Source organism: Peromyscus californicus, unplaced genomic scaffold (genome assembly GCF_007827085.1).
Source record: "Peromyscus californicus insignis strain IS unplaced genomic scaffold, ASM782708v3 Scaffold_14__1_contigs__length_90479793_seg_2, whole genome shotgun sequence".
In the NCBI taxonomy this organism is placed as follows: Eukaryota; Metazoa; Chordata; class Mammalia; order Rodentia; family Cricetidae; genus Peromyscus; species Peromyscus californicus.
The window spans coordinates 39,755,595-39,780,020 of NW_026294436.1; the positions used below are offsets into that span (position 1 = coordinate 39,755,595).

Sequence of the window (24,426 nt, forward strand, 5' to 3'; positions counted from 1 at the left end):
TTTTGCTACTTCTCATGTTTAAGGTGTTCTAAAGCCATATGCAAATGTGACTAGTCCCAGTATTTTGTGATTGTTTTGCTTTAGCTTGTTTTTAAAGTGACGATCTCACTGTGTAGCCCAGACTGACCACAAATTTGAGGTCTTGCCTCAGCCTCCTTAGCAATGGGACTAGGGGTATGCCATACCACATAATGATGCTTAAATATTTAAGGGACTTTGGTGTGGGAATTACCTTAGGTCCATAGCAAATGAACATGGTATGTAAGTGAGGTCAAGGCTGTGATATTCCAGAAGCAGTGTATGAAGTTAGGATATAGCATGTAAATGTAACCACTGAGAAACTCAGATTATGGTGTATAGTCTTGAGACAAATTTAGAATAGTATCTATTTTTATTTATATGTATTTCATAGTATCTTTAGCCTGTGAAAGGATGTAGACTTGAGTTCTAGATTAGAAAGAATTTTGGGGAATAAAATCACCAATTCCTATAACTTCCTTACAAATCTACTTTTGTTGAAGAAAACAGTGTCATGCCATACCACTATGATGTAACAGGTTGACAAATTTGTTTCCAATTCAAATTGTGATTGAATCAATAGAAGAATATGATTGGGAAAAAAACAAGAAGTTAATTATGAATGTGCAGACTTCCCATCCACCCTCTAGAACTTGAAGTGATGGCTGCATACTACATTTTTTGAAAGGTTTGACTGTAAGAAAAATGTCTTACTATGCATCTTAAGACTTATTAAAAGACCTTTGACCAAAATACAGAGATATATCCTGAAGTGCTGATTTCTGTGTAACCAAAAATAGAATTACTGCAACTTAAATAATACATTTAGGATTGGAAAAAGATGTTATCCCACAGAATGAGACAGACAGTTCTGCCTAAAATGGAGAATTGAACAGACTTTGAGTTACCGTGACTACTGACCCTCTTGTCCCACCTACCCACGTCCTGGACAGGCTTTGGTCACATGACTACTTCATCAGCAGAAGCAAAGACAAGTGAGTGGAACCAGGCCAATTAATTCTTTACAACAAGGTTTTATTTACTTTTCCTTGACCACCCCCCCAACAATAAAGTTGTTCATCTTTCTTTTATTTTTTTAATGGTTTTCCTTTTGGATCCAAACGAGCATTTATATTACAGGATATCCACCTGATCAACATGCACTGCTGAACTCCATCGTTAGGTGAGATGCACCGCTACTCTGGGTGGGCCAGCTTTGACTTCCATTCAGTCACCACTACTGCAGGAGTGTCAGGCTGGTCCACCCTAGTGGATGCTGCCTTTAAGGGGACATCTCATGAGTTTGACTCACAAATGTTGGAGAATGCAGGTGGCAGCACTTTTCACAACCTGAGGCAGAGCACCCAATTTCCCTCTTGATCCCATTCTACATGCTCGTCTTCTAAGATCAAATTAAGGCCTATCCTTGGGTCCCAAAGGACAGAGGGGATGACCTAGACACCCTGTCATCCCCTTCTCATGATGGTGGCCTTGGAGGTCAGTACCAGTGTACCTTGCCATTTGAAATCTACTCCTGATAAAGCACCTCCTGTTCCAGACACGGCCTCTTTTCCCTTCCTGTGGTACATATGCCACTAGGAAAGGTAATGTACCCTCTCCAATATTGACATTACTATATGAGTTACTGAAGTCGTGGATTGTCTTTGGGCTGATTTTTCCCTCATCTGTCCAGTCTGGAAGGGATGTTCAAGAATCCACTAATCCTGAGGATTCAAGTCAGTTTATCAAAAGCAACCCCTCTGAATCCAGTATCATTTGAAAGAGTTTACCCCAAATCTAAGTAAAAAGTAGGATCCAAAGTCAAACATCTTTAAACCTGTCCTCTTCTGGGACTCTTTTCTGTCTTCCATATCAACTTTGTCTTTGTTCCATAGCATGTCTCTCTCTGTTCCCACTCATCCCAGGTATGAAATGTCAAACATACTTGGTGCATTGAGTGTTTCTGCTCTGCTGGTTTTTCTGGGTGAATTCCAAATCTTGGACTCAGTGTGAGTGGACTTGGACTGCCTTTGAAAATCACTAAGAGGGAAGTTCCTCTGCAATTGCAGCACTTAGGGTGGCTTTGTAGAAATTTTGGATTGTTCACAAAACACCAGGATAGAAAAACACTGACTAAAGTTCACCCTGCAGGCTAAGTGTATGCCCCTATTGCAGCCATTAAAACACAATGCCTATGTTTTCACTAAACCCGCTGGGATCTGCTTAATGGTCTATAACTTCATATCAAATGTAACTAAGACCAGAACTACTGTGTTCTTTAATTGGCAGTTAGATTACATTATTTAGCCCTCATTTCATATTACCGTTATTTTAAAAATTGATTAATGGCACTTGGACACGTTAAAGTGTTTTCCTTGCTCATCTCATAAATATCCTTGATAGACTTGCTTTAAGCATCGGTTCTCGGGCAATATAGGCCATTGCCCATAAGAAATCAGAACGCCGGAAAGAAAACAACTGAGTCAGCAAATCGGGTCCAAGTCAGACATAGCAGGGATGTCTCTGTCTTAGTTTGGGGGACATCATCTGAGGGAACCAAAGAAGAAGCGGTGGAACTCTCTGGCCCAAGTTCAAATGTTTTCTTTACAGAATATAGAGAGCATCCTATTTTCTCTGGAAAACTTACAGGAAAAAAAAAGAGATAAGATTAACTGAAATTTCTAATCCAGGCTAAGAAGATGCCTGGGCGAAGGTGTTTGTGGTTGTTTGCTCTTTGACTTGGGTGTCCACAAAGAGAAGACAACACTAGGAAGTTTATTGAAGGAAAACTCTTCTTTCCTGATTAATGACAACAGCTTGGATTTCAAAAAAAACTGAGTGCTAACACGAAAAGGAAATAGGAAAAATAGAAGGCAAGAGTAAAGCAAATCTTAGTCTCAGTCCCATTAAGATGGAGGTTCCCTTAAAAAGATTAAATGCTGATAGGAAATGCCAAGAATTTCCCAAGTCCTTGGTGGGATATAATGAGTGAAGGGTTTTCCAAATTGACTTGAGAAGACATAAGTGCTTTATGCATTATTAACTTATAAGCACTTGACACGCACATGAACTAGCCAAGTATCAGAATTTCAATTTTCCTAACAAGGGAAAGAAAATAGATGCAATATCTTTGCTGAAGGCACAAATGAGTTGTGAAGCCTGGGTGGAACTTATTATACTTAGCTTCCTATGATCTTCATTTATCAAATTGCTATATTGTTTTAAAATTATCATCTTATCGAGGAATACATTTTATATTTATTGGTTAAAGATGTTCTGAAAAAAATCTGTATCATATAATTTCCTTGACTTTGACTGATTTGGTGGGGAAGGCAGTTTTTTCATAAATGTAGGTTATGTTTTCAGACTTTTGAAAGAGGAGAGGCAGAATATGCAGAGACAAGAGTCCAAGGCCACTTAACAAGACAGAGGGGTGGGGCCAGGAATAGAGATTGGAGAGGAGAGATGGTAACTTCAGATTTTCAACTCAATTATCATAGCATTAATTTGACAGAAATTAATCATAGAAAAGAAGCAGATTCAGAACACTGTAGAACACAGATTTATCCTTCTTTGCTGTCCTAGAGTGGGCCTGTTACAAAATATGTCGACAATCATCAAACAAAAACTACCAAACAGATAAAAATAAGCATTAATCTCAATACTTCATTCTACTTTATCTACCCAACTTTTCAAAACTCCATAAACAAGAACTTGAAGTTCAAGAATGTATTTACATAGTAATAGCATGGCTTATTACCAAGTCTCTTTTTGCATCTAGAAGGTCAGGACACTAACCCTCCAATACCTAACATGATAGGAGTGTGTGGGTATAAAGGAACCTATTAAAAATAGAAGTGGGGGTAGACCTTACCAGAAACCCTATTAGGCTTTGCTGGGAGCCCCCATTAAATGAGATGACTTGAACTATGTTCGGAGATGCTTTCTAGGCCCTTGGGATAGATTGGAACAATTTATGAATGTGTTTATTCTTGGTGTGGTGTGACCTCTCTGGGAGACACACGATATAATAGACCAAATCAATTATGGAGGGAAAACACTAAAAAAAACCCAAAAAACAAAAAAAACAACAACAAAACAGATGGCTGCTAGAAAGCAAGTAGAATTTTTTTCAGACCTTTTCCCCCATGCAGTACAACTGTGTACTATGGGTGCAGCCTGTGACAGATGACAAAACACCCCAGCAGTCTTTGGCCAGTGGAGAAAGCATCAGCGGCTGCTCTGTTTGGGACAGAACTGGCGATGGTGTTCTGGATGGTTCAGAGAGGAAAAACTGCAGAAGACTACTGGTGCAGACATGGGGCTTACTAAGGTGGGGCTGCCTTTGATCACAGTCATGGAACAGTTAGGTCACACACCTAAGTTAATTTTACTTGGCTTCTGCTAAAAGAAGGCTCTTTATGTAGGGATATTTAAAGAGCAGTCATCTGTACTGTATTCCTTAGGGGTTCTTGTCTAGTGTCAATCCATCATGCTGTGACTGGCCACTTTCAAGGGGCCACCTGACCCTCTCTTCTTCCATGCTGCCTCAAAGTAGTCCCCTGCTCCTCCTGGACAGCATGCAATGCTCTGGGGGCCAGGAGGGAAGGCCACATAGGCTGGCTAGGACAGAGAATCTTCCCTGAGGAATGGGCTGCTTTACCTCACTAGCCTCTGGCATTGGGGCTGGTATTTCAAAACACAATAGGTGAGACACTGTTGTAATAAAAATGCTGTGAACGTTCATTCAAGTCTCAGAAAATTTCCACACACCAGGGGACAATCAGATTCCCTTCCGCTGTCCACCTTTCCTTTTTACATAGAACTCTAACTTGAGCTGAGAAACCAAGTCCCCAACTTCTCCCTGCTCCACCCACCTAAGTACTCTATCCAAAAATGAAACATACATTTCAGGCTTCAGAAAGAGATATAATGAAAATTTGAGATTACTTGACTATTTCGATCTTCTATGCCAAAGAGATCTAATTTCTCTCTAGTGAGCTTTCTTTAAGTGCATGGATGTTGTGTGCACACTTCATGCTTCCTTTGAAATGGTCTGGTGAGGATCTCTAAACATTGCTTCATTAGGAGCATTCCCTAAAAGCATGGCAGAGAGAGTAACTCCATCACATAAGCTTGGATTTAACCATCTCAGGATGTGTTAACATGCAGCAAAACAAAGAGTGGGTGGGGATACCAGAGGGCACTCCAGTTCACACCTAGAATCTGTGGTGGTGGTGGCGGTGGATGTATGGATGCAGGTAGGAAGGGGGGATGCTTCCTGGAGGTTAGAATATTGGGTATCTTTGTCTGGGCCTCAGAGTGAAGGGAGGGACAAGTTCAGAACATCTGGAGTCAGCTTCAGGAAAACACATTTGGTGCCCTCAGTGTAGGGAACAAGCAGGAAGAAGCCGTGAAGTCTGCAGTAAAAATAGATTTCTCAGCTCCAAGTGTGGTCTACCTCCCTCCCCTGTCATCATGGCTGTCATCATGGCTCATGTGGAGCCTGGTGGACACTAGAGCGTGCCATCCCGCCATGGGCAGGTGATTTTCCTGGCACACAGGGAACATAGCCTGAACTGCCTTACCATGTTGAAGCCTGCTATACTCTCCTGCAGATGGGAAGGAAGGGATGTGACAAGCTGTCTGGAACCTTAAGCGACAAGGCATCCCCAAACACAAACGCAGTTCTACCACCTCCCGGCCTGGCTTCCTTCCTTCTTGTGATGTCCTTTCATCATCCCTCTCTTGTTTTGAGGCAATAAGGGCCAATGCTTCTGCAAGGGGGATTAGACATCTGACTAAAGAATTCTGCAAGAAGACTTTCTGCACCCAAATAATCATGCTCTGTACCAGAAGATGCAAAGAGGAGCATGGGTTCAGAAAGCAGCTTCCATATAGAGAAAGAGACAGGCTCTGATTCACAGGAGGAGAAGCCCTGGTCAGCTACAAGGGAGAAGGCTGTCATTCGAGTTTATTAAGAGGCAGTAGGAAATCAGAGATTATGATAATAATGAGTTTGTGGCTTAACGCAAATTCTTTTATGTTCTGGTCTTAATAAAGGGTAAGTGTGGTCTAAGGGAAAAGAAATCCAAGGGAAGATGAATAAAGAAATATGTTTATAATTTCATCAGGGCTAAAAAAAAAACATGTGGTCAGTCAAGTGACCACATCTACAGTACTTTATAACTTTAAATGCTTCATTTAGTGTGTATGTGTGTGTGTGTGTGTGTGTGTCTGTATGCACATGTACACACCTGCATATGTGTTCAAGGAGTTCAGGAGTGTGGGAAGATTCAGGCATAGTAAATTTCATGATACTACTATTCTTTGCAGTCAACTTCCAGATCTGATCACTGTGCTGCCAGCCCACAGTTCTCCCACTACTGGGATGGCAAGGACATAGCTCTGCAATCGAATTTCTCCAAACACCATCCAACAGGCTTGCTGGCTCAGAATGGTCATCCTGTTGCCGGCTTTCCTCTAAGGAAAGCTGCATGTCCAAGGTAGAGGAAAGCAATTTTGTGCACACCAAGAGGCCCATAGCAGCACTTTGGCATGAAATGAGGCTGAGCAGAGAAAAAACCTTTAGAACAACACAAGGCCCAGCATCAGTCTTATGTAATGATCACGTCGGGTAGGATCATGCTCCTATTCTCAGCTGCCCCTGAGCACGCATGTGCTGAGAGGGAGAGGACAAGGAAGGTGGAGGAGGATCTGAGGGTTGGCAGACCTTCTGTCTGCCTCGTTGGTCTCCTGTCCTGGGACCGCTTTGGTTTGGGGCTGACCATGGTTCATGAAGCTCCATCGATGTTCAAAAGAGAAGATGGAACCGTGGCAGATGACTGTTGCCACATGGGTGAACTTGGCTTCTCAGAGCTGATGCTATGTCTTATTTCTGTATCAGCCCAGGGTTAGGAAGAATGGGACAGAAGGATAGAAAGGAAACTTCAGAGGAGAAGTCCCTACTAAGAAAAAGGGCTGCTCCTACACCAGTCCCAAAGGACTCTGTGTAGGATGGGACAGGATGAAGAGTTGATCCACCGAGCTTTCAGTGTGGTATCAAGTCTCACTGGAGAGGGTCATGTGAAGAAGCTAGAGAGGGCAATCCTGCCCAACACCCCACTCCGAGGCATCTGTTCACCTCTGATGATACTGCAGAGAGGCTTAAGTGGTGATGGGTCCCACAGAATGGAGCTCTCTGCTGCATTGTTTATGGAAGTGACTGAGGAAGGGTCCTATTTTCCCTCAATGCGTCTGTTTGGGGGGATTAGGGATGACTTAGAGGCCTGAGGCTGTCTCTACCCATCTTTTATTCTGGGGAAGGGATGAAGCACAGCCCTGGCCTAGGGAACATTCAGAGAAAGTGGGGGCCCCCATCAGAGCCTATCTTACTAAAAACAGCCCAGGTCAAAACTGAGGTATAGTTACTAATTACCTTAAAGCATCCTTATCAACTGACTCCCCAAACCCCAAACCAGCTACGCAAGCTTCAGACCCAAGGATTTCTCCTCACAAGGGGTCCTCAGGATGACTTCCTTAGGGAGCATTCTCTTGTTTCAGTCTTATCTTCAGAGAAGTCACTACACAGTGGCCTCCTTGTATATGTGTTCACTGTCCATTTTGGGGAGTGTCAGAGAACACTAAGCTGTCGATCCTTGACCATTCTGGTCTGGGCTTAGCACTAGCCTTGCTGCTTGACAGAGGCCTGCTGCCTCCAGCCCACTGTGGTCACAGTCCTGTCACCAATGCCGAGTTCCTCCTATGCTTGTTGGAAAACTGAGTCTGCCGAGAGTCTCTTATGTCTCCCCCTCCGCCTTGCCCCTACTGTTGGGGGTCCCCTCTGACTAGTATCTAAAGGGCCAAGGCCGAGAACTGCACGGGGTTCCAACACTGTGGCTGAACCCTACTGGGGTTGGTGCCCTGGCTATTGGAATGAATATTATCCTTACCAGAGCTACAGGCACCTTTGTGGGCCCCAGGGAACCTCTGTACCTAGAGCCTACCTACCACAGCACCTACTGTGTGGGTGACAGACGTCAGGGTCTACTACTGTACCCACCAGCACCTCCAGTTCTGTTTCTTTGGCCCTCGCCTTCATGGTACGGGCTGCTGTGCTATGGCTTTTCTCACCCAGACCAGCCCTTGCTGCTGCTGTTGCCACAGCACCTTGGGCCCTTCTACTCTGGCCCTTCTCTCCCTTCCTCCCTTTTCCCATCAGTATCCAGTGCTCCTGACTTAGGCGTGTGTCTCTTTGGGGGAAGCAAGCCCCAAGAAAATGCATGAGATGCTGCTGCAGTTGCCCTGGGGGCAGCCAAAGCGCAAGAGCTGGTGCGGAGATTCCTCTAGTCTCCACTCTTCACACATTAAGATGCCGCCGGGAAGGTCTTCCCAGCTGCTCAGGGCAATGAGCTTAGACACAGGCCAGCCAGATCCCGCTGCAGCTTATAGAAAAGTGGGAAGGGGCAAGGGAAGCCAAGCCACCTTCATGTCCCTTCTCCCATGGGAATAACCCCCCACATCCCTGTATTTTCTTTCCCCAGCAAAGAGGCAGAACTGTGGCAGTGCCCATCTTGCAAAGGGAAATAATGCAAATTGGTGGGTTTGACTGGTTTCCCAGCTGTCTTTGACTTCCTCTTCTCTGAGGATGCATGGCGTCCTTTCTCCATCTTCCTCCTCCCTCTTCCTCCCCCCCGGGCCGCACTGGCTTCCCAATTTGGTCTTGGTTTTCTCCCTGTGAGAGAAGAGCATGCATCGGAGGGGATGGCAGCCTCTAGCACTTATCATCTTCTTCCGTGTCACTCAGGAGGTCACTGACAGCTCCACACATCATGCCGGGCCCAGGCCCCCCACGCCTCCGCCGCCGATAGTGCCCGTTAGGCATCTGCCAGCTGTGCCGCAGGGGTGGGGCAGAGCCAATGGTGTTGGAGCGGCCCAAGCTAGTAGCCACGGCTGCCTCAAAGGTGAGTGTCTCCTCCTCGCCACAGTCTGAGGCGTGGGAGTCTTCATGGAGGGCCAGGTAGGGCTCGGAGATGTAGTGCTGTGGGGAAGAGTGCGGGCCCTGCTGGGGGTGCAAGGAGTTGGAAGACTCGGTCAGGCAAGCGCTGTTGCTCTCCAGGGCTTGAGAGGCCAGCGGGGATCCACCCTCACTTCCATCAGGAGGTGGAGAGATGCCGCCAGTGTGTCTCATCAGGGAGCTGTAGGAGAGGAGGGGCCGGGGCTTTGGTGGCACAGGTGGGAGCTGGCGACGACTTCGTCTTGGGGTGCTGGTGTCAGAGATGGAGGGAATGGAGCTCTCACTCAGGGAACCAGTGCCCTGTATCACAGGAGAAAAATATGATAGATTAGACTGGGCATGGTGGCACCTCCACTTGGGACCTTCTTGAAGTCCCAACCCCTCATGCAGAAAGCTCTTTGGGTCTCTGGAGTAGGTTCGAGAAGTAATACCCTGTACTACTCATACCCTTGTCAATAGTGAATTAGAGATGTTGTTGTTTGTTTTTGCTCTTTTGGGAGGCCCGCCACTCAGCTCCCAAATAAATCACACATGGAGGCTTATTCTTAATTATAAATGCCTGGCCTTAGTTTGGCTTGTTTCTTGCCAGCTTTTCTTAAATTATTCCATTTATCTTTGGCCTTGGGGCTTTTGCCTTTCTCTATTCCTATATACCTTTTCTTTCCTTCTTACTCCATGTCTGACTGGGTGGCTGGCCCCTGAAGTCCTCCTCCTTTCTCTCTCATTCCTTCTCTCACTCCTTGATCTCTTCCTTCTCCCAGATTTCTTCTATCCTCTCTGCCTGCCAGCCCCACCTATCCTTTCTCCTGCCTCACCATTGGCCACTCAGCTCTTTATTAGACCAATCAGGTGTTTTAGACAGGCAAAGTAACAGCTTCACAGAGTTAAACACATGCAACATAAACAAAAGTAACATACCTTGAAAGAATATTCCCAAGATACCATCTAGATCAGAGCATCTCAACTTTTGTATGCAGTGCATACAAATCTCTGGAAATCAAGTTCAACTACTGATGCAGGGCAGGGCTGTGGTTAGACCTGAGCATCTGTTCTAACTTACAGCTGTGACCATAAAACACCCAGGTAGCTACCCAGGAAATGGAAACTGTATATAACAAGGGCATACAGGAATACCTTCAAATCCTAGGCAAACAACTCCCTGAAAGGTGAAGGAATGCTCAGAGTTGCTGTCTGGGAAACTGAGGAAAAGAGTTTAAGAAAAAGCAAATTCCTTTCCTTCTTGCTTCTCTGTCAGCAGTGGCTTGCTGCCCTTGGCTTCTACACCCCACATTGTCTATAGTCTTGGGCCTTACCTGCCTTCCTTGCCTAGTCCCAATAGTACCTGAGCCCAGGTATTGGCAAATGGATTCCAGCACTGAACTCTCAAGGTATGTGAGACCTGTGAGACCCCTGTGAAAATCTTCTGGGGTGGGATCATTTCAGATGTAGAATTCTGGGTCCTACTTTTAAGCAAATCTCAACTGGATTCCTTAAAGTCTCAGGAATTTGCTGTGCTAGCGAACTCCAGGGCTGGCTCAACAGCAAGACTACGTGGAAGCGCCTGTTCACTAGGTAAACTTCTCTGCTGCCATGTCTCAGAATTGCTTTAGCAGCTCTCCTGCTCTTGGCTAACCATTTCCAAATAAGTCTCGTCTCTGAACTCCAGGAACTCCCCTCCAGAGCTAGGGCTGGGAGAGAGGGACAATACAAAGAATATTGTCACACAGCTGATAGTTCTTAGGCATAGGGAGGTGAGACATGCTCCTTCTCTTAGGATGGCTGCACAACGGATTAAGCAAAGTTGAGCTGTCTGACTTGCAAATCCTGGTTTGTGAGATGAATCATCATTATGATTAATATGAGGATCACACCAGAGCTAAACCTTTTGGCTGAAGGGCCGTCTTAATTTCATTAAGTCTCGCTGAATTTGTATATCCAGATTCTGAGGACAGGCATAGACTGTCTTTCTTAGGGGGGTAATCTTGCTTCTTGTGAGTTCCTGTCAGCCAGCCTCTGTGCATAGTGGTTATTTCCCATAAACATTGGGCTCTGAGCTCTTAGAGGCCTTCCTAGTATAGAACCTTCTCTTCCCTGACCTGCTGGAGGTTCAACTTCTCCATGTTCACCTGTCTGTTGGGGGTCTGTGACCTTCCCTCGCTGGGTGACCTGGACTGGCGACGCTCTGGGGACTCCCAGTCAGCCTGGGTCCCTCGCTCTTCAGAATTGCAGCGAGAGACATCAGGAGAGAGAAGATGCTTTCGTTCTTTGGACCGGCCTCTCTCCCTGCCTCCTGAGCGGTGAGTGTCAGACTTGTGGCCTGTGGAAGGTGATAAAAAACAACTGCTTATTAGTACAGTACTCCCTCTGGCTGGTGACGCTGAACTCCAAGCTACAAATTCTATCCCAGCCAGGGACTGAGACCTAACCTCCAGTGGAATGAAGGGAGAACAGACACCCTTTGGGAGGCATGCAGATCAGGAAAGCAGGGCTCTTGTTATGGAAGAAGCACCCAGAGACAGTTGGCTTCCTGTCCCCGCTATCTAACCCCTGAGGATGTGATGGGAAGATAGCCACATGTGAACCAGGGAGGGAGTCCCCACCAGACCCTGCTGTCATCCTGCTCTTAGATTTCCTGACCTCCTGAACCCACTGAAGCATCCTGGCTTCTCCAGGCAGATCAACAGATGACTTAAAAGGGAAACAGGAGAGGAAAGGATAGAAAAGTCCCCTTTTGTGAACAAGTAAGTCCTCCAGGTAGCACTGAGAAGACATGCATGGGCGAGTGTAATCTGTTTTCCCTGCTCCCTGTTTCCCTGGCTGACTAGTGTCTCTGCCAGTTACATCAATGCAGCGCAGGAATTATCTGTATCCTGTACCAGGAAGGGAATGAAGAAGGTTCCATGAATGGAGTACTGGCACATCGAATACAGTGTTAGGGTGAGAACCCTGGGATTTAATGTCAAGGATCTCCATTCTAGTTTTAACACTGCCATTTACTAGCTCTCAGTATGGGGACGATCACTGGTTTTCAAGTTTGATTCTTGTACTGAGTGAAGTAGGCAGAGTGAGACTAATGATTTCTTAACATTTTAAACAAATCAGTAAAACACAGAGAGAGGTCTGAGATGAAACCCAGTACCTGACACAAGTCCAAGTAGTAGTACTATGGAGAAAACTGGAGCTGATGGAAGAGCTCAGCACCTTGGGTGGGGGTGGCTGCTACTATATTCCTACGGAATCCTCATCCTTTTGTAAAAGGTTAACTGAAAAACTTGATTAATCACATTGGCATTTGTCTAGGGTCTGTTTCAGGACGACAACTCAGAGATAAGCAACGCCCTTTGACAAGGAGCATCCGTCTTTCAGTTTGTGTATGAATGGGGTGGCCCGGGTGTGCCACAGTGTGCATGTGGAGGCCTGAGGAACTGGTCTTAGCTTTGTGTCGTGTTTGAGACAGTGTCGCTTTACTGTTGGCAGCAGCATACTCCAGAACAGCAGGATCCATCTTGCCAGAGGATGATCATGGGGTTGCAGATTTGCCCTGCTGTGCCCCAGTTTTATGTAAGTTCTAGAGATTAGAACGCCTGTTCTCACACTTGCACAGCAAGCTCTTTATGCAAGAGTCAGCCAGCCAGCCCTTCCTTCACTTTCTTAAACCCTGGTCTTTATCTAAATCATGTTTAATCATTTCTGATCCTTAAAAAAAAAAAAAAAAAGCCCATCAGTTGCCAAGAAAAGAGTCGGGTGCTAAAGGCGACCTTCTTACCAGAGTCAGAATTCAGGCGGTGGGCTGACAGCCTCAGGGAGGAATGGTAACTTCTGCGCCGTGACTTGTAGGTATTTTCACTGCTACGCTCCATAGAGAACTCCTCCAACCATGAGGAATTTGAACGCTTATCCCGAATTGTAGAAAATGAACGTCGCATAGAGCTAGGGTCTGTTACCACCTGGAAAAAAAAAAAAAACAAACCCAGAGGTACACAAAGTCTGGATTAATTATGAAAAGAATCCAAAAATCCAGATGTGGGACTGAAACTCTTAGGAACTGTGAACTATATAACCCCTGGAAAAAATTGACACCTCCCTTGAATCTCCCTTGCAAAATCCTTGGCTACAAAGCTAATCAGGAAGAAGTGTCCCATGTCAGCTAACAGTCACTGAGAGTGGCCTGAATTGTCTCGTTGCTTTCATGAATAAAAGCAGATGGATCTACTAACTGTGCAGAGTGTGGGCAGGTACTGTGCAAATATCTCTTAGAACTATCCGCCACAGGGACTCAGTCAGGACCTACTGTAGATAGTGAGTCATTTTCAAATAGGTGTTGTAACAATTGTCCAAAAGGCTACATTCTAAGGGAAACATGCTTCTCTCTTTCATTATTTATTCAATGGACAAGGTTCCGCCCTACAGCCCCCTAGTCTAGGAAAGCTTGCAACTTAACCACTAAGAAAGTATCACCCTTCTGCCACCACCCCCCACCCTAGTCTCCCATCACCCCCAAACTTTGGATTGCCACAGGTGTTAGAACAGATCCACAAAAACTTCTTGTCTCTGTCAAAACTTCATGTAAGACAGACAAAGAAGCCAAGGAAACAGACAAAGAAATGAGGCGTGGCCTGCACTGGATCAGACAGTCCTGACATAGAGCGGTGCATACAAATAACCCGTATGTGCTGAAAGGGCTTGAAAAGAAAAAAAAGGATGGGAAAATACATAGAGAAAGACACTGGTTGCTTGACTGATTGGGTACTAAGAATGCTTAACCCAGTGCAGGAGAAGTTAATATTATTTTATTGACTAGATTTTTGAAGGCAGGACTTATTTAAAACACAATATAGAGAAGACTTTATCAGAGATGGTCCATGAGCCGGTTTTTTTGTGTGCAGGTAAGGAGTAAAGGAAAGTCCAGGGCTTACCTGAAAATATCAGGTATTTCATAACCCATCTAATAAAGCCTGTGATGCCACTGCATAAGGTATGTGGTGTTTGAGTTTTACCTGGGGATCCATAGTCAGACGTGGCATAGAGGATGCCCTCCCAGATCCCGCATGCTTCTGGGTTTCCGGAGGAAGGTAGATGCCATGGCTAGAGGACTGCACACTTTTTAATTCACTAACCTCTGGCTCCTGGAAATAAACACACAGCCAAGCTTGTGGGACTTGGTTCCATCTGGTTGCCTCTCACCTCCAGTGGATGATTCAGCCCCCATTGTAAGAATAGCTTTTAGAAGGGAGACTGATGTTTATGAGGCCCTCATTGTAGGTGTGTATGTGTATTTATGTATGTGTGTGCATGTTTAACTGTACATGTGTGGTGCCAGATATCTCAAACAGAAGGCTCTAACTGGGATGAAGAGGTAAAGACCATCTCTGAAGCAAATTTTCAGGTATTATAGCTTTACCAAACAAACATTTATGCTCATTGGGTACTTTATATATGTGAAGTATATTTTCTGATAGGTGCTATTATTGTATTTATTCTTTGAAGAATTCTTTTATCAGTTACTTAGAAACCAGGATTTGAAAGAAAGTTGCTAAGTATCTAAGAGAAAATGTTATGAATTTATTTGTTTATAACTTATTAGAGTTTCGTAACTAAAGCCATTAAGAGTGTAGTGGGTAACCATCTCTCCGGGATCTACTCACTAGTTCAGTTCAATGGAAATATAATGCAAATCACTTCTGTGATTAGATATGTGATCAGTAGAAATTTTTTTAATTATGCATTTTATTTAACTTAATATATTAAAATGTTATCACACAAACATGTAAAATACCTCATTTTTTTAAAATAATTATTACATTTCATTTGTACCCATAACATTCCAATTGTTCATCAGTCATATGTGGCTGATGTTACTATATAAAAATGTGACAGAAAAGTGTTAATTTTCTGTCAAACTCCCTTGTCATTTTCCTGCTTAAAGAATGTGAGTTTGCCATGAAGATAACTTGTGTCACTGTATAAATTTTGTAACTGCTTGGAGATGATTCCATGAACCATGCAGAGATCAAATAACATCTTTGACATCTGGAGATTATTCTAGAAAAAAAATGTCATTTTATATTTATGTACCCATAGTTTCGAGTATAAATACCCAAGTAGGTCAGTGCCCAAAGAAAGGGAAACCTGGGGTGGCCAGCCCACTTCCTGGCTATTGGTGTGGCTGGGAAGAGGGCCTTTCTGGGGCATGTGAGATGTGTGCTTGAGGAAGCCACAGCATTTGTAGTGCATGTGATAACGCGGCACACAATTCCAACTTCAAACAGATGCGGTAATGACATTGAGGTCCACAGGTGCCAGAGGCAGTGAGACACACTCCAGATGCACACACACAGACCATGGCCACGCCTCAGGACATGGAGCAGGGACCCAGAGGGATGGGCAGAAGTACATGGTGGTGAGTGTGTTGCATGGCTGACACCTGGATTAAATTACAGACACCAGCACTGACAAGATGAACACAAATCCAAAAAGTTCTGGCACTACAGCTCAGCCTGGGGAAACCCACACAAATGATGAGGTAGTAAAGTGTCCCTGGGAGGAAAAAAAAAGACATGATTGAGATTTTTTTTCCCACCACACCTATCAACTAGATTGGCAAGGCATTAAGTACTGAGAGGAATTTTCAGAATCAAACTAACCATATCTGCTTAGTCCCTAGGTTTGGATGCTAAAACAGTTGGGGGAAGGGAGTAATTATGAAGAACACCCTTGGGAAGTTGTCCAGTGTCTTCCCAATACAACTACGCATGATCCTCTGTCTCCACAACCAGAGAAGGCAGAATTACCTAGTCGAGGCACTCCTCTCTGTAGAGAACCTACTCCATCACTCACACACACCACCCATTTGGGTGGCTCTGGGATATATAGTAGTGGCAAGAACAGTTTGTGAGAAAAAAGTCACCTATGAACCATAAAGTAATGAGGCTTGATTCACTTAGTGCAGGCTGTCTGTACAGACATTTGCAAAAACTAGGTTTTGTCTTGCTCTCTCCAACCCAATTAAGCCTGGGAGGAAACTTGGGACTCCTGGCTCCCAAACTAGGAATAATGGCAAAACTGATTAGTTTGGCCATCTGCTTTTGCTTTTACACTAGTAAAGCCAAAATTTTAACTAGTACTCTCTTCTTCAAGGCTGAACTTGACTCATTAAGGGTCTCAGAAATTTTACTATCTAGACTAATGAAAAACTTATCTTGGGCTCAGAAAAACGACTTGGAATGTATGTGGCCTTGTAGAATTATAATGGAAGAGAAAAAATCTGCCTGAACCCACACAGAGCAAAAGGGGTGACATCTTCTGTATGTCCTGGCAGACAGCTGGTCATTGTTGCAGATGCAGCCACTAAGTATTAAAGGAAGTGAGCTTCACTCAAGGATGCTAGGGGCATTCCTATATTCCCATAAGCAGCACTTGGTGGGATGTCTTACAATATGTACAGGTACCAAATTAGTCTATGAGACTGTCATAAAGATTGCTATCATAGGCAAGATTTTATATATGATACTTGCTCTGAAATTTGATACATTTCTTTAGGCCAAGCCCTTTTAATGTAAGTTCCCATGGGAAGGAAGAGGCCCCTGAGACTATAAAACCTTAAGAGGGGACATTCTTAGTGAACATGAGAAACTGGGTAATAAAGGGCTGAAAATATGAGTGAGAGGGATCAGGAAATATTTCTGAGGCCATAGACTCATTCATTCACCAGAGATTGCTGTTCCTGGAATTGTCCATCATCAGCTGGGTCCATACAAGCCAACTGGAATATTTCTTGAGGGGAGAGTGGACTCATTGAAGGGTATCCACTCCGACCACTCCTGAAAAGCAATGTCAAATTCAGAGGTGATGAGAAACAGAAACAGTCATGCTATAACTTCCACTAATAAATTCCATCCCATAGAAACCTCCTTCTTACAAGGGCAGCACCCTGCATCTTGGCTGGTCTATGAGTCTATTGACTTCCAGGTGGTTGGTCTTATAACAGAAGATGTTTAAGAAAGCATAAGAAAACATAGAAAGTGGTGTTTTCAACCTGCATTTGGAATCATTCATCATTCTGCTGGCGACCAGCATATCTGTGACAAATGATGTCATTTGTCACACTCAGCCATATGGAAGACCAGTGCTAGATTGTAAACCTGTTTCTGTTGAGTTTCCCCATTGGGCAGGAAAATGCCAGAGTTTAAACAGTGAACAGCTTGTTTAAATATTAAGCAGTCATAGTCTTTAAAAAAAATTCCCCACTCTCAGTAAAATGGTTTTACTGTGCCAGCATCCATGGCTAAACTCAACTCCATCCAATTCAGTTCCATGAACATTTACTAAAGGGTTTCTCTGTGCTGCTCACTGTATCTGTTGCTTCATGAAGTGGAAGATGATTTCAGAGGTGTTGGTTGAGAAGCAAAGACCCTTGAGTTGATTGCTGTGTGGGAGGAGGTTTAAATGGTGATGAGGTAGGGGCAAACAAAAAGCCTGCCAAGTGAAAAGTATGGAGAGTTGCATGGTAGACTGCTATCAAACCAGTTTGGTTCAGCTATTCCTATACGATCATATCCATGGTGTTGGTCAGGACAGCTGACGTTTCCTGCAAAATTGGTTTCTGTTGCCATTCATTGCCATCAGTGAGCAGATCCCATTGTAACCAAGAGTGAGAGTGAGCCCTTGTGACTATGGGAAGAGGGGCAGAGGCCAGGGCTATGCAGTTATAGAACTGTAAGCTGATACACCATCTCTCGAAGTGTCTATGTTCTGCTCTAGGGAGGCCCATCTCATAACAGTCTACTGTTGAGGACTCTGCATCCCATAGAAAATTAGAGGAATCAGCAAGAATTGCCACTTTAAAATAATCTGTAGGTACAATCTTACTAGATTAGCATTAAAAGAGAAGGTTTGAATAACAGAGAATCACCTGATGGGTCCCCTGCCAGTGAGAGTGTTAGCTGAGTTTTACAACTCCCATCGAGTATCTTGTATTTAAATTACCTGTCTAAATGTCAGTCATTTATTCATGTGCCTTCTCCTGAAAACCAAGGGAACAAGATAGACAATGCATGTATATGCACATGGGTCCCTGTTAATTCCACAGAGAACAGTTGACTGTGCAACAGGTGGAGAAGACCTTCTATGATGTCAATGGGTCTCCAAAAGTTCATGTGTTGGAAATTTCATTACTAAAGTTTTATGTTAATGTTATTTAAAGTAGAACATTTGGGAGATAATTAGGACTTGATGAGGTCATGAAGGTGGAGCCCCATTACTGTCTTTATCACAAAAAGGCCCAAACGCCTAAGTTAGCAAGCCTATTCTGTGTGACAAAAAAGGTCCTCACCTGATACAAGCACCATGTTTTGGGGCTTCCCAAGACCCAGCATTTTCATCCAAATAATTCTATTCTTTATAAACTACTAGTCTGAATTATTTTGTTAGAAAAACAGAAAAAATATTGGCAGGACCCTTAGAATCACAGAAAAGCTTCTGAGTGTTAAATAATTTGAACTGAGTGATAACCTACTTTTAAAACTTTGTGAAGGTTCTTGTTTTAAGACAATGTTCAAAATACAGGACATGGCCTCTCCTAGGCTCTTGTTCCTACCTCATCAGCATCCTTTGGCTTTCCTTTGCTCCCAGAATTCCATGTGTAGGCTGTTTTAAGTTTGTTGAAAGTAGTAATAAGCAGGCTTTCTTTCTGGTTAAAACTTGAATATAAGTTGTTCCCAGAGTACAGGGTACATCTGCTCCCCACAAAACTCTTTCCATATACTTTGGACTTTCCTTACTAAAAGTCATTTCCGTGAACTATAGAACTCTCTTACATGCCTTCATATCATGCTACTATTTTTCCTTCTGGAATTTATCACAATTGTACTTGAAAACCACAACTTTTTTCCCTGCCAGCTTTCCCATTTAAAGCCTGGCTTTCCTGTATGCAAGATCACTTGGTGTGTGAGGGAGAGGGGGGCTCTGTCTGCCATGGTCACCATTGTAACCTCAGAGCAATCTCTATAATTAATGCCTGGCTCTCAAAACACATGGTTCTGAAGGGCAGGCCTGGAGCAATATCTACCCAAAGGTTTAAACTAAAAGCATGTGGGTCATGTTCATTCCTCTCCCTCTTTCACTCCACGTAACAAACCCATTCCTAAATCTTTTTCCCCTATTAACTGCCTTGCCTATCCACTTCTCACCATCTTTAGCCTGGTTGTCCAAGCCATTGCCATTGATAATTTATATTACTGCAGCAAGCTACTAAATGACATCATCTCTAGAACTCTTTCCCTCTGAACTCTTAAGTCTACACTGAATTCATAAATGGATTTTGAAAAGCCCAAATCTAATCATGTCACTCTGAAACATAAAGCCCCATTATTTTAAGACAAAAATTTAATTTTTTTTTTTATCATGGCTTAGAATGCCCTCTAAGTCTGGCCTCTGTGTAGCTCTCCAAACTCAGCAGTAGTCACCATAATCATAGGTGTCTTAACTTACCACATTCTCACCTTTTGAAGAGCTTGCCTTTGGGTCTCTGTTTCTTCCTTGAGGACACTCCCTACCACCCTACAACAAGCTCGCAAACTAGGTAAGGAGTTTCTCTTCCATGACATCACAATTGCCCACCCTTATATATATATACTTAACTATTACTCTTATCATTTCCCCTTTCCTGATTTGTATCCCCGGGGACTATGACCTGCTCACCAATATCTCCAGTGCCTGAGCCAATGCTTAGGCCAAATGTGTTCTCGATAAATATTGGTAAAATCAGTGAGTAACTGAATCTATAAATACATGGGAGAAAAGCTAGAGTGAGCCCATAGTATGGGTTCAGTTATGTAGAAAATTCTGGGCAAAGGGGGTATTTTCCACTAATAGACCAAAGACTCATGAAAAAATAGAGGAGATACCATTTCTCTAGCCTTCCCTTCTTCTCTCTCTCCTCCAGAGCAATAAAATGAATATCTATGTGTTTTCTGGGGGCCAGAGCATCTGTATACTGCCCTTTGATCACACCAAATTGTTTGGGCATGTTCTTCTCTTCCAAGTTTCTTAGACTATGAACTCAGAAAATGCTCTGCAAAAACAAATCTCTCATACCACAGTCCAAAAGATATTCATGGTCTGAGCAATTCCAAATAGGGGGTCGCATTCCTGAACCCTGGATATCATTTTCCTGATCATTAGGGACATTGTGCTTCTTAGTGATTACTGGTTCTATATGCAGGACTTACTTAGACCTGACCACACACACATACACACATACACACACACACACACACACACACACACACACACACACACACACACACACACACACACACAATGCATTTCCAATGAGTAAGGTGCTTGTGTTCTTTGGCTCCAATTCCCCACTTGGTGAAGACAGGAGAACAGTGACATCATGAGGCATGGATGCTACCAGAGATCGTTGATGTCTAAGAGCTGGCCTGCACATAGAACCTAGAAGTGCTAGAGAGTCTTCCATTAAGGTTTTGATTTTTATTCTCTGTTTGCAATGTCCTTTTTGGTCATTAGAAAGAATAAGATGTAGAAAGCCTCTACAGTCAGAAATAACTGATTTTTAAAAATCAAGATTCTACTCCCAGCCGTAGTTCCTGTCCATTTGTAAAGAGTGGTGATATCAATATATACATCTCCAGGGTACAGTAGCATCAACTGAGGTAAGCAAATAGTGTCCCTGGAACTACCAGCCTGGAGCAAAGAATCCAGTGACTGTTGCATCTCTTTCCCCTTTATGCTCATCGATCACAGAGCCCATGACACTAGATCCATCATGAGAGGACAACCAAGCATTGAAAGATGGTAATTCTTCACAACAGAACCATAGCGAAGGTGCTAGTATATTATAACATGAGTCAGCGCGCCTTCTGCTACTGGCCTCTCCCTCCATCTACTGTCTCTGATGCTGGCTGCAGCACTATACAGGCTGGATTCACTTTTCCCTTACTCCTGCTGATGAGCCATTTTGAGATAGCCCGAGGAAAGGAACTGACTCACACTGTATGACTTCTGGACTTTTTACAGTGGTGATAGGATGTGAGCAGGACCCTTTGCTTTTACTCACAGTCCTGAAACGGGGTCCTGCTGGAGATAAGGCAGGGCTTTGGCATTAGCGATGATCTCCTGAGGCAGTGATGAGGGCTCCATGCGCTGGAACATGGGTGCATTTTTCTGTATGGAAACAAAGAACTCCCATGAATTTGTGGGGACTGCTATGAGAAAATCATGATTTCCATGAGGGACAAAGAAGTACGATTGGTTCCTTGTTTGACTATCTTACCCTTTTAATCCATTGGGTTTCTAATCCTACAGCACTAGAAATATCTTGGACCCCCAAACCCGTTACCACCTTTTAGGGTACTTTCTAGGTCCCCCTAGGAACCTGCGTTTATTCATGACCCTTCCAACATGCCATCACTGATCCTCACCTGTTCTTCAAGCTGCTGTCGCTGCTTCTTCACCTTGCTCTGTTTATAGTAGTCCATAATCATCATTGCTGCATAGATTTTGCCCACTGTCAGGTCAGAGGCTAAAAACACAAGTGGGGTGTTGGAGTGAACAAAGAGGATGCAGGTGGGCATAAGCTTTCTTACCTGCTCTCTGAAACAGGTCTGCACTTTCAGTCATTCATTCATCTAATGTTTAAGGCTCTGAGGACACAAAGTGAATGAACTCATGCAGTGGTGTCGGTGCTAACAGTCCTGGATGGTACGGAATACAGTAGTCAGTACCACCTCCTATCATTCCAGATCCTTGTGTCTGAGCAGCAGTGCATTTCCCCAAATGTACTAGGGCTTACTGAACAGTCTTAGGTAGGTGGAGGGAGAGAGCTATGTCCCCAGGAAATTCCATTCACAACCACAGTGATGCATCTTAAGAAGTTAGTTTCAATTACTTGTGATTAAAAGTACTTTAGAAGTGAGGCCTTAGTTTTCCTATGGAAAAAGAATGATCTCTTATCTCCTTAATCATTGGGTTTCTCTAAAAGATGTGGCCTTGGCATGCTGGGCCACAGTGACAAGCACCATTGGAAGGAGGAGCCAGCACACCTTTGGGCATGGGCACAAGCAGATCCAGCATCTTCTGAGACAGGTGAGGCCAAATGGCCAGGGTTTCTTTTTGTAGCTCTGAGTCTAGCTGCTGTCTGTCTGCACCACCTAGGATAAGATGAATTATTAATAGCCCAATCAGAACTGACACAGAATAGTGAAGACTGAGGAGTAGGTGGGGGCAGGAGCTGAATCAGCGTGGCACCTCACATGATGAGGGGAAGTCTTGGCCCTGAGTGACAGTGGATCCAGCAATACCAGCATTTCTGCTGAGGAAGCAGAACACTCTAGCTCCTATTTTAAGCAACTGAGGCATATTCTTCCCCGGTGATCTGAGGCTGAGACCAAGATCAACTTTCTCCCTGATTCTAACAGCCTCCCAGGTGCTCAATACATCAGGAGAGGCAATGAAGACAGCCATAAAGGAGACAACTGCCTCATTAATACACATCATTCCTTCCATTGACCCTAACTATACAGTCTAAGTGATCTGATTTTTAAAAAGGCGGGAGAAGGCAGCCCAAAAGGTCTGTGTAGATGCCATAGACTGCTTCTCTCCCAGACCACTGAATTAGCATCACACTGGGCAAAGTATCACTGTGTCCACTCTGTTCTATAGAAGCTTTCCAAGACTATAGAGAAAAGAAGCTATGTGGGAAAACTGCAGAATTATTTCTAGAATGCCAGCATATGCCAGACATGGAATATCAAGTCATTTATTTTACCAGAGAAAGGACACGTCTTAAAGTTACTGAGTTAGAGGAAAAATCAGGTCACTACATTATTGGGCGTGTGACTGGCTAGACTGTAGTTCAGCCGGCTCCATCCTGTAGCAGCTTCACAGGTTATAACAGTCTCTCCTCCCCTCCCTCCTTCCTCTACTAATCTGACCTTTGGCAATTTTAATGTCCAGGGCTGTCCGGATCAGAGCCATAAGTGTGGAGGTGAAGTGGACTGTCATGTCCTCAGCCACTGGCATGTTCATCAGGACCAACCTCTGTGTGAAAGAGAAAAGAGAAAGAGCAGGCAAAAACAAATATATTGAAAGACACCTTGGTTTAAAAGGAAGGAAAGGAAGGAAGGTGCAGAGGTCAAGTGCACAGACAAAAAAGAAGGGCAAGGATTCCCTGCCCCCTCCCTACTTCTCACTGAAAGCACATTCACTGCCATTTTATCCAGGGAATGATGCCAAATTCCAAGGAAAGGGGGTTCCCTAATCATTCCGTAGAACCCGTCCTCATGGGTAGTGCTAGGAATACCTCCCATTGGGATGGGAAATGACTTGAAGAAGTGGCCCAGGGAAGGAAGTCAGCTCTGGGAGGTGGCTCCGCTCCCTGCTCCAGGGGTGCTCTGCATTTCTTCGTGTCCCACGAACACCCCCAAACTCAGTGGACAGATAGGGAGAGAATTGGCCTTGCTTATCTCACTTGAAAGATGTATCCTGGTGCCCCCTTTTTGAGTCTTTAAAAGATGGAATTTGCCAGCACATGACTGAACATGCAAGAAATCCAACTTATCCGAGGGATGAGGAGGAGCAGGATGGGCAGGGCGAGAGTGCAAACAGGCTCTAGGAGGAGGAGGATGAGGAGAGCAGGGCAGACAGTGAGAGAAGGGTACAGGCACGAGCAGAGTGGGCAGGCCCTGTTTCCCTCACCCAGAGGAAGGGATCCAACTGACATGGCCAAATCCACTTCTCAGAGAGTATCTTGCTTTTAGAATTCTGTAAAACTCTCCTCCCGATTCATTCTATCAAGCCTCATCCCGGAAAGTCAAATTCATTCCCCACTTAAGGTGTGGTACTTAAGGTTATCCAAAAAAGATGCCATTCCCTGTGCTGTGTACAAGGAGCTACGCACTGGGGGTGGAGGGGATGTTCCTAAGGACTACGTTCCAGTGAGATGTTCGCTAGAGAAATACAATTTGGAGAGGGCCGCAGAAGAGTCTGTGGTGGAATCACCATCCTGGGGGTAGTGGTTGGTAGTGATTAGAGCATGTCATCCACAGATCATGCTCTCTAATGCTCAGGTAGATTATCTTGCCTAAAGCCACTCCACAGACACAGTGTGTTAGAATGTAAAGGTTGTTTCTTGTTTGTATCCGAAGTCTCATCCCTCCTACTTCTGTGGAAGTGGCAACATTACTATGATGTATGCTTAGGTGAATGAAAAAGCTCCAGAGTTCTTGGCCAGTCTAGACACCACAAGGGAGTTAACAGTAACTATTAGTGATAGCTTTGGGGCCAGGAGTTTTCTTCATCTATGAGCATTCTAATGACTCTCAGTGGATGCTGCTGCCCTATGACCACAAGGAATCTACTCAACACTT

General features: G+C 44.2%; 1 protein-coding gene across 7 annotated transcripts in view; it reads right to left on the reverse strand.

Moving 5' to 3' along the window:
• Positions 1 to 1,032: 1,032 nt before the first annotated feature.
• Cacna1e (calcium voltage-gated channel subunit alpha1 E) overlaps positions 1,033 to 24,426 on the reverse strand; it is a 473,485-nt gene continuing 450,091 nt past the window's right edge. For 4 of the 7 annotated variants that reach the window (XM_052737226.1, XM_052737228.1, XM_052737227.1 and 1 more), the window contains 9 exons: positions 22,993 to 23,098; positions 22,102 to 22,209; positions 21,481 to 21,581; positions 21,117 to 21,223; positions 16,743 to 16,854; positions 14,032 to 14,160; positions 12,801 to 12,981; positions 11,161 to 11,351; positions 1,033 to 9,334 (listed from right to left, as the gene is read on the reverse strand). In XM_052737226.1, coding sequence (XP_052593186.1) covers positions 8,792 to 9,334; positions 11,161 to 11,351; positions 12,801 to 12,981; positions 14,032 to 14,160; positions 16,743 to 16,854; positions 21,117 to 21,223; positions 21,481 to 21,581; positions 22,102 to 22,209; positions 22,993 to 23,098 — 1,578 coding nt within the window. In that variant the 3' untranslated portion in view covers positions 1,033 to 8,791. The remainder of the gene's footprint in view (positions 9,335 to 11,160; positions 11,352 to 12,800; positions 12,982 to 14,031; positions 14,161 to 16,742; positions 16,855 to 21,116; positions 21,224 to 21,480; positions 21,582 to 22,101; positions 22,210 to 22,992; positions 23,099 to 24,426) is intronic. The other 3 variants (XM_052737231.1, XM_052737230.1, XM_052737229.1) reach the window with 1 other exon arrangement.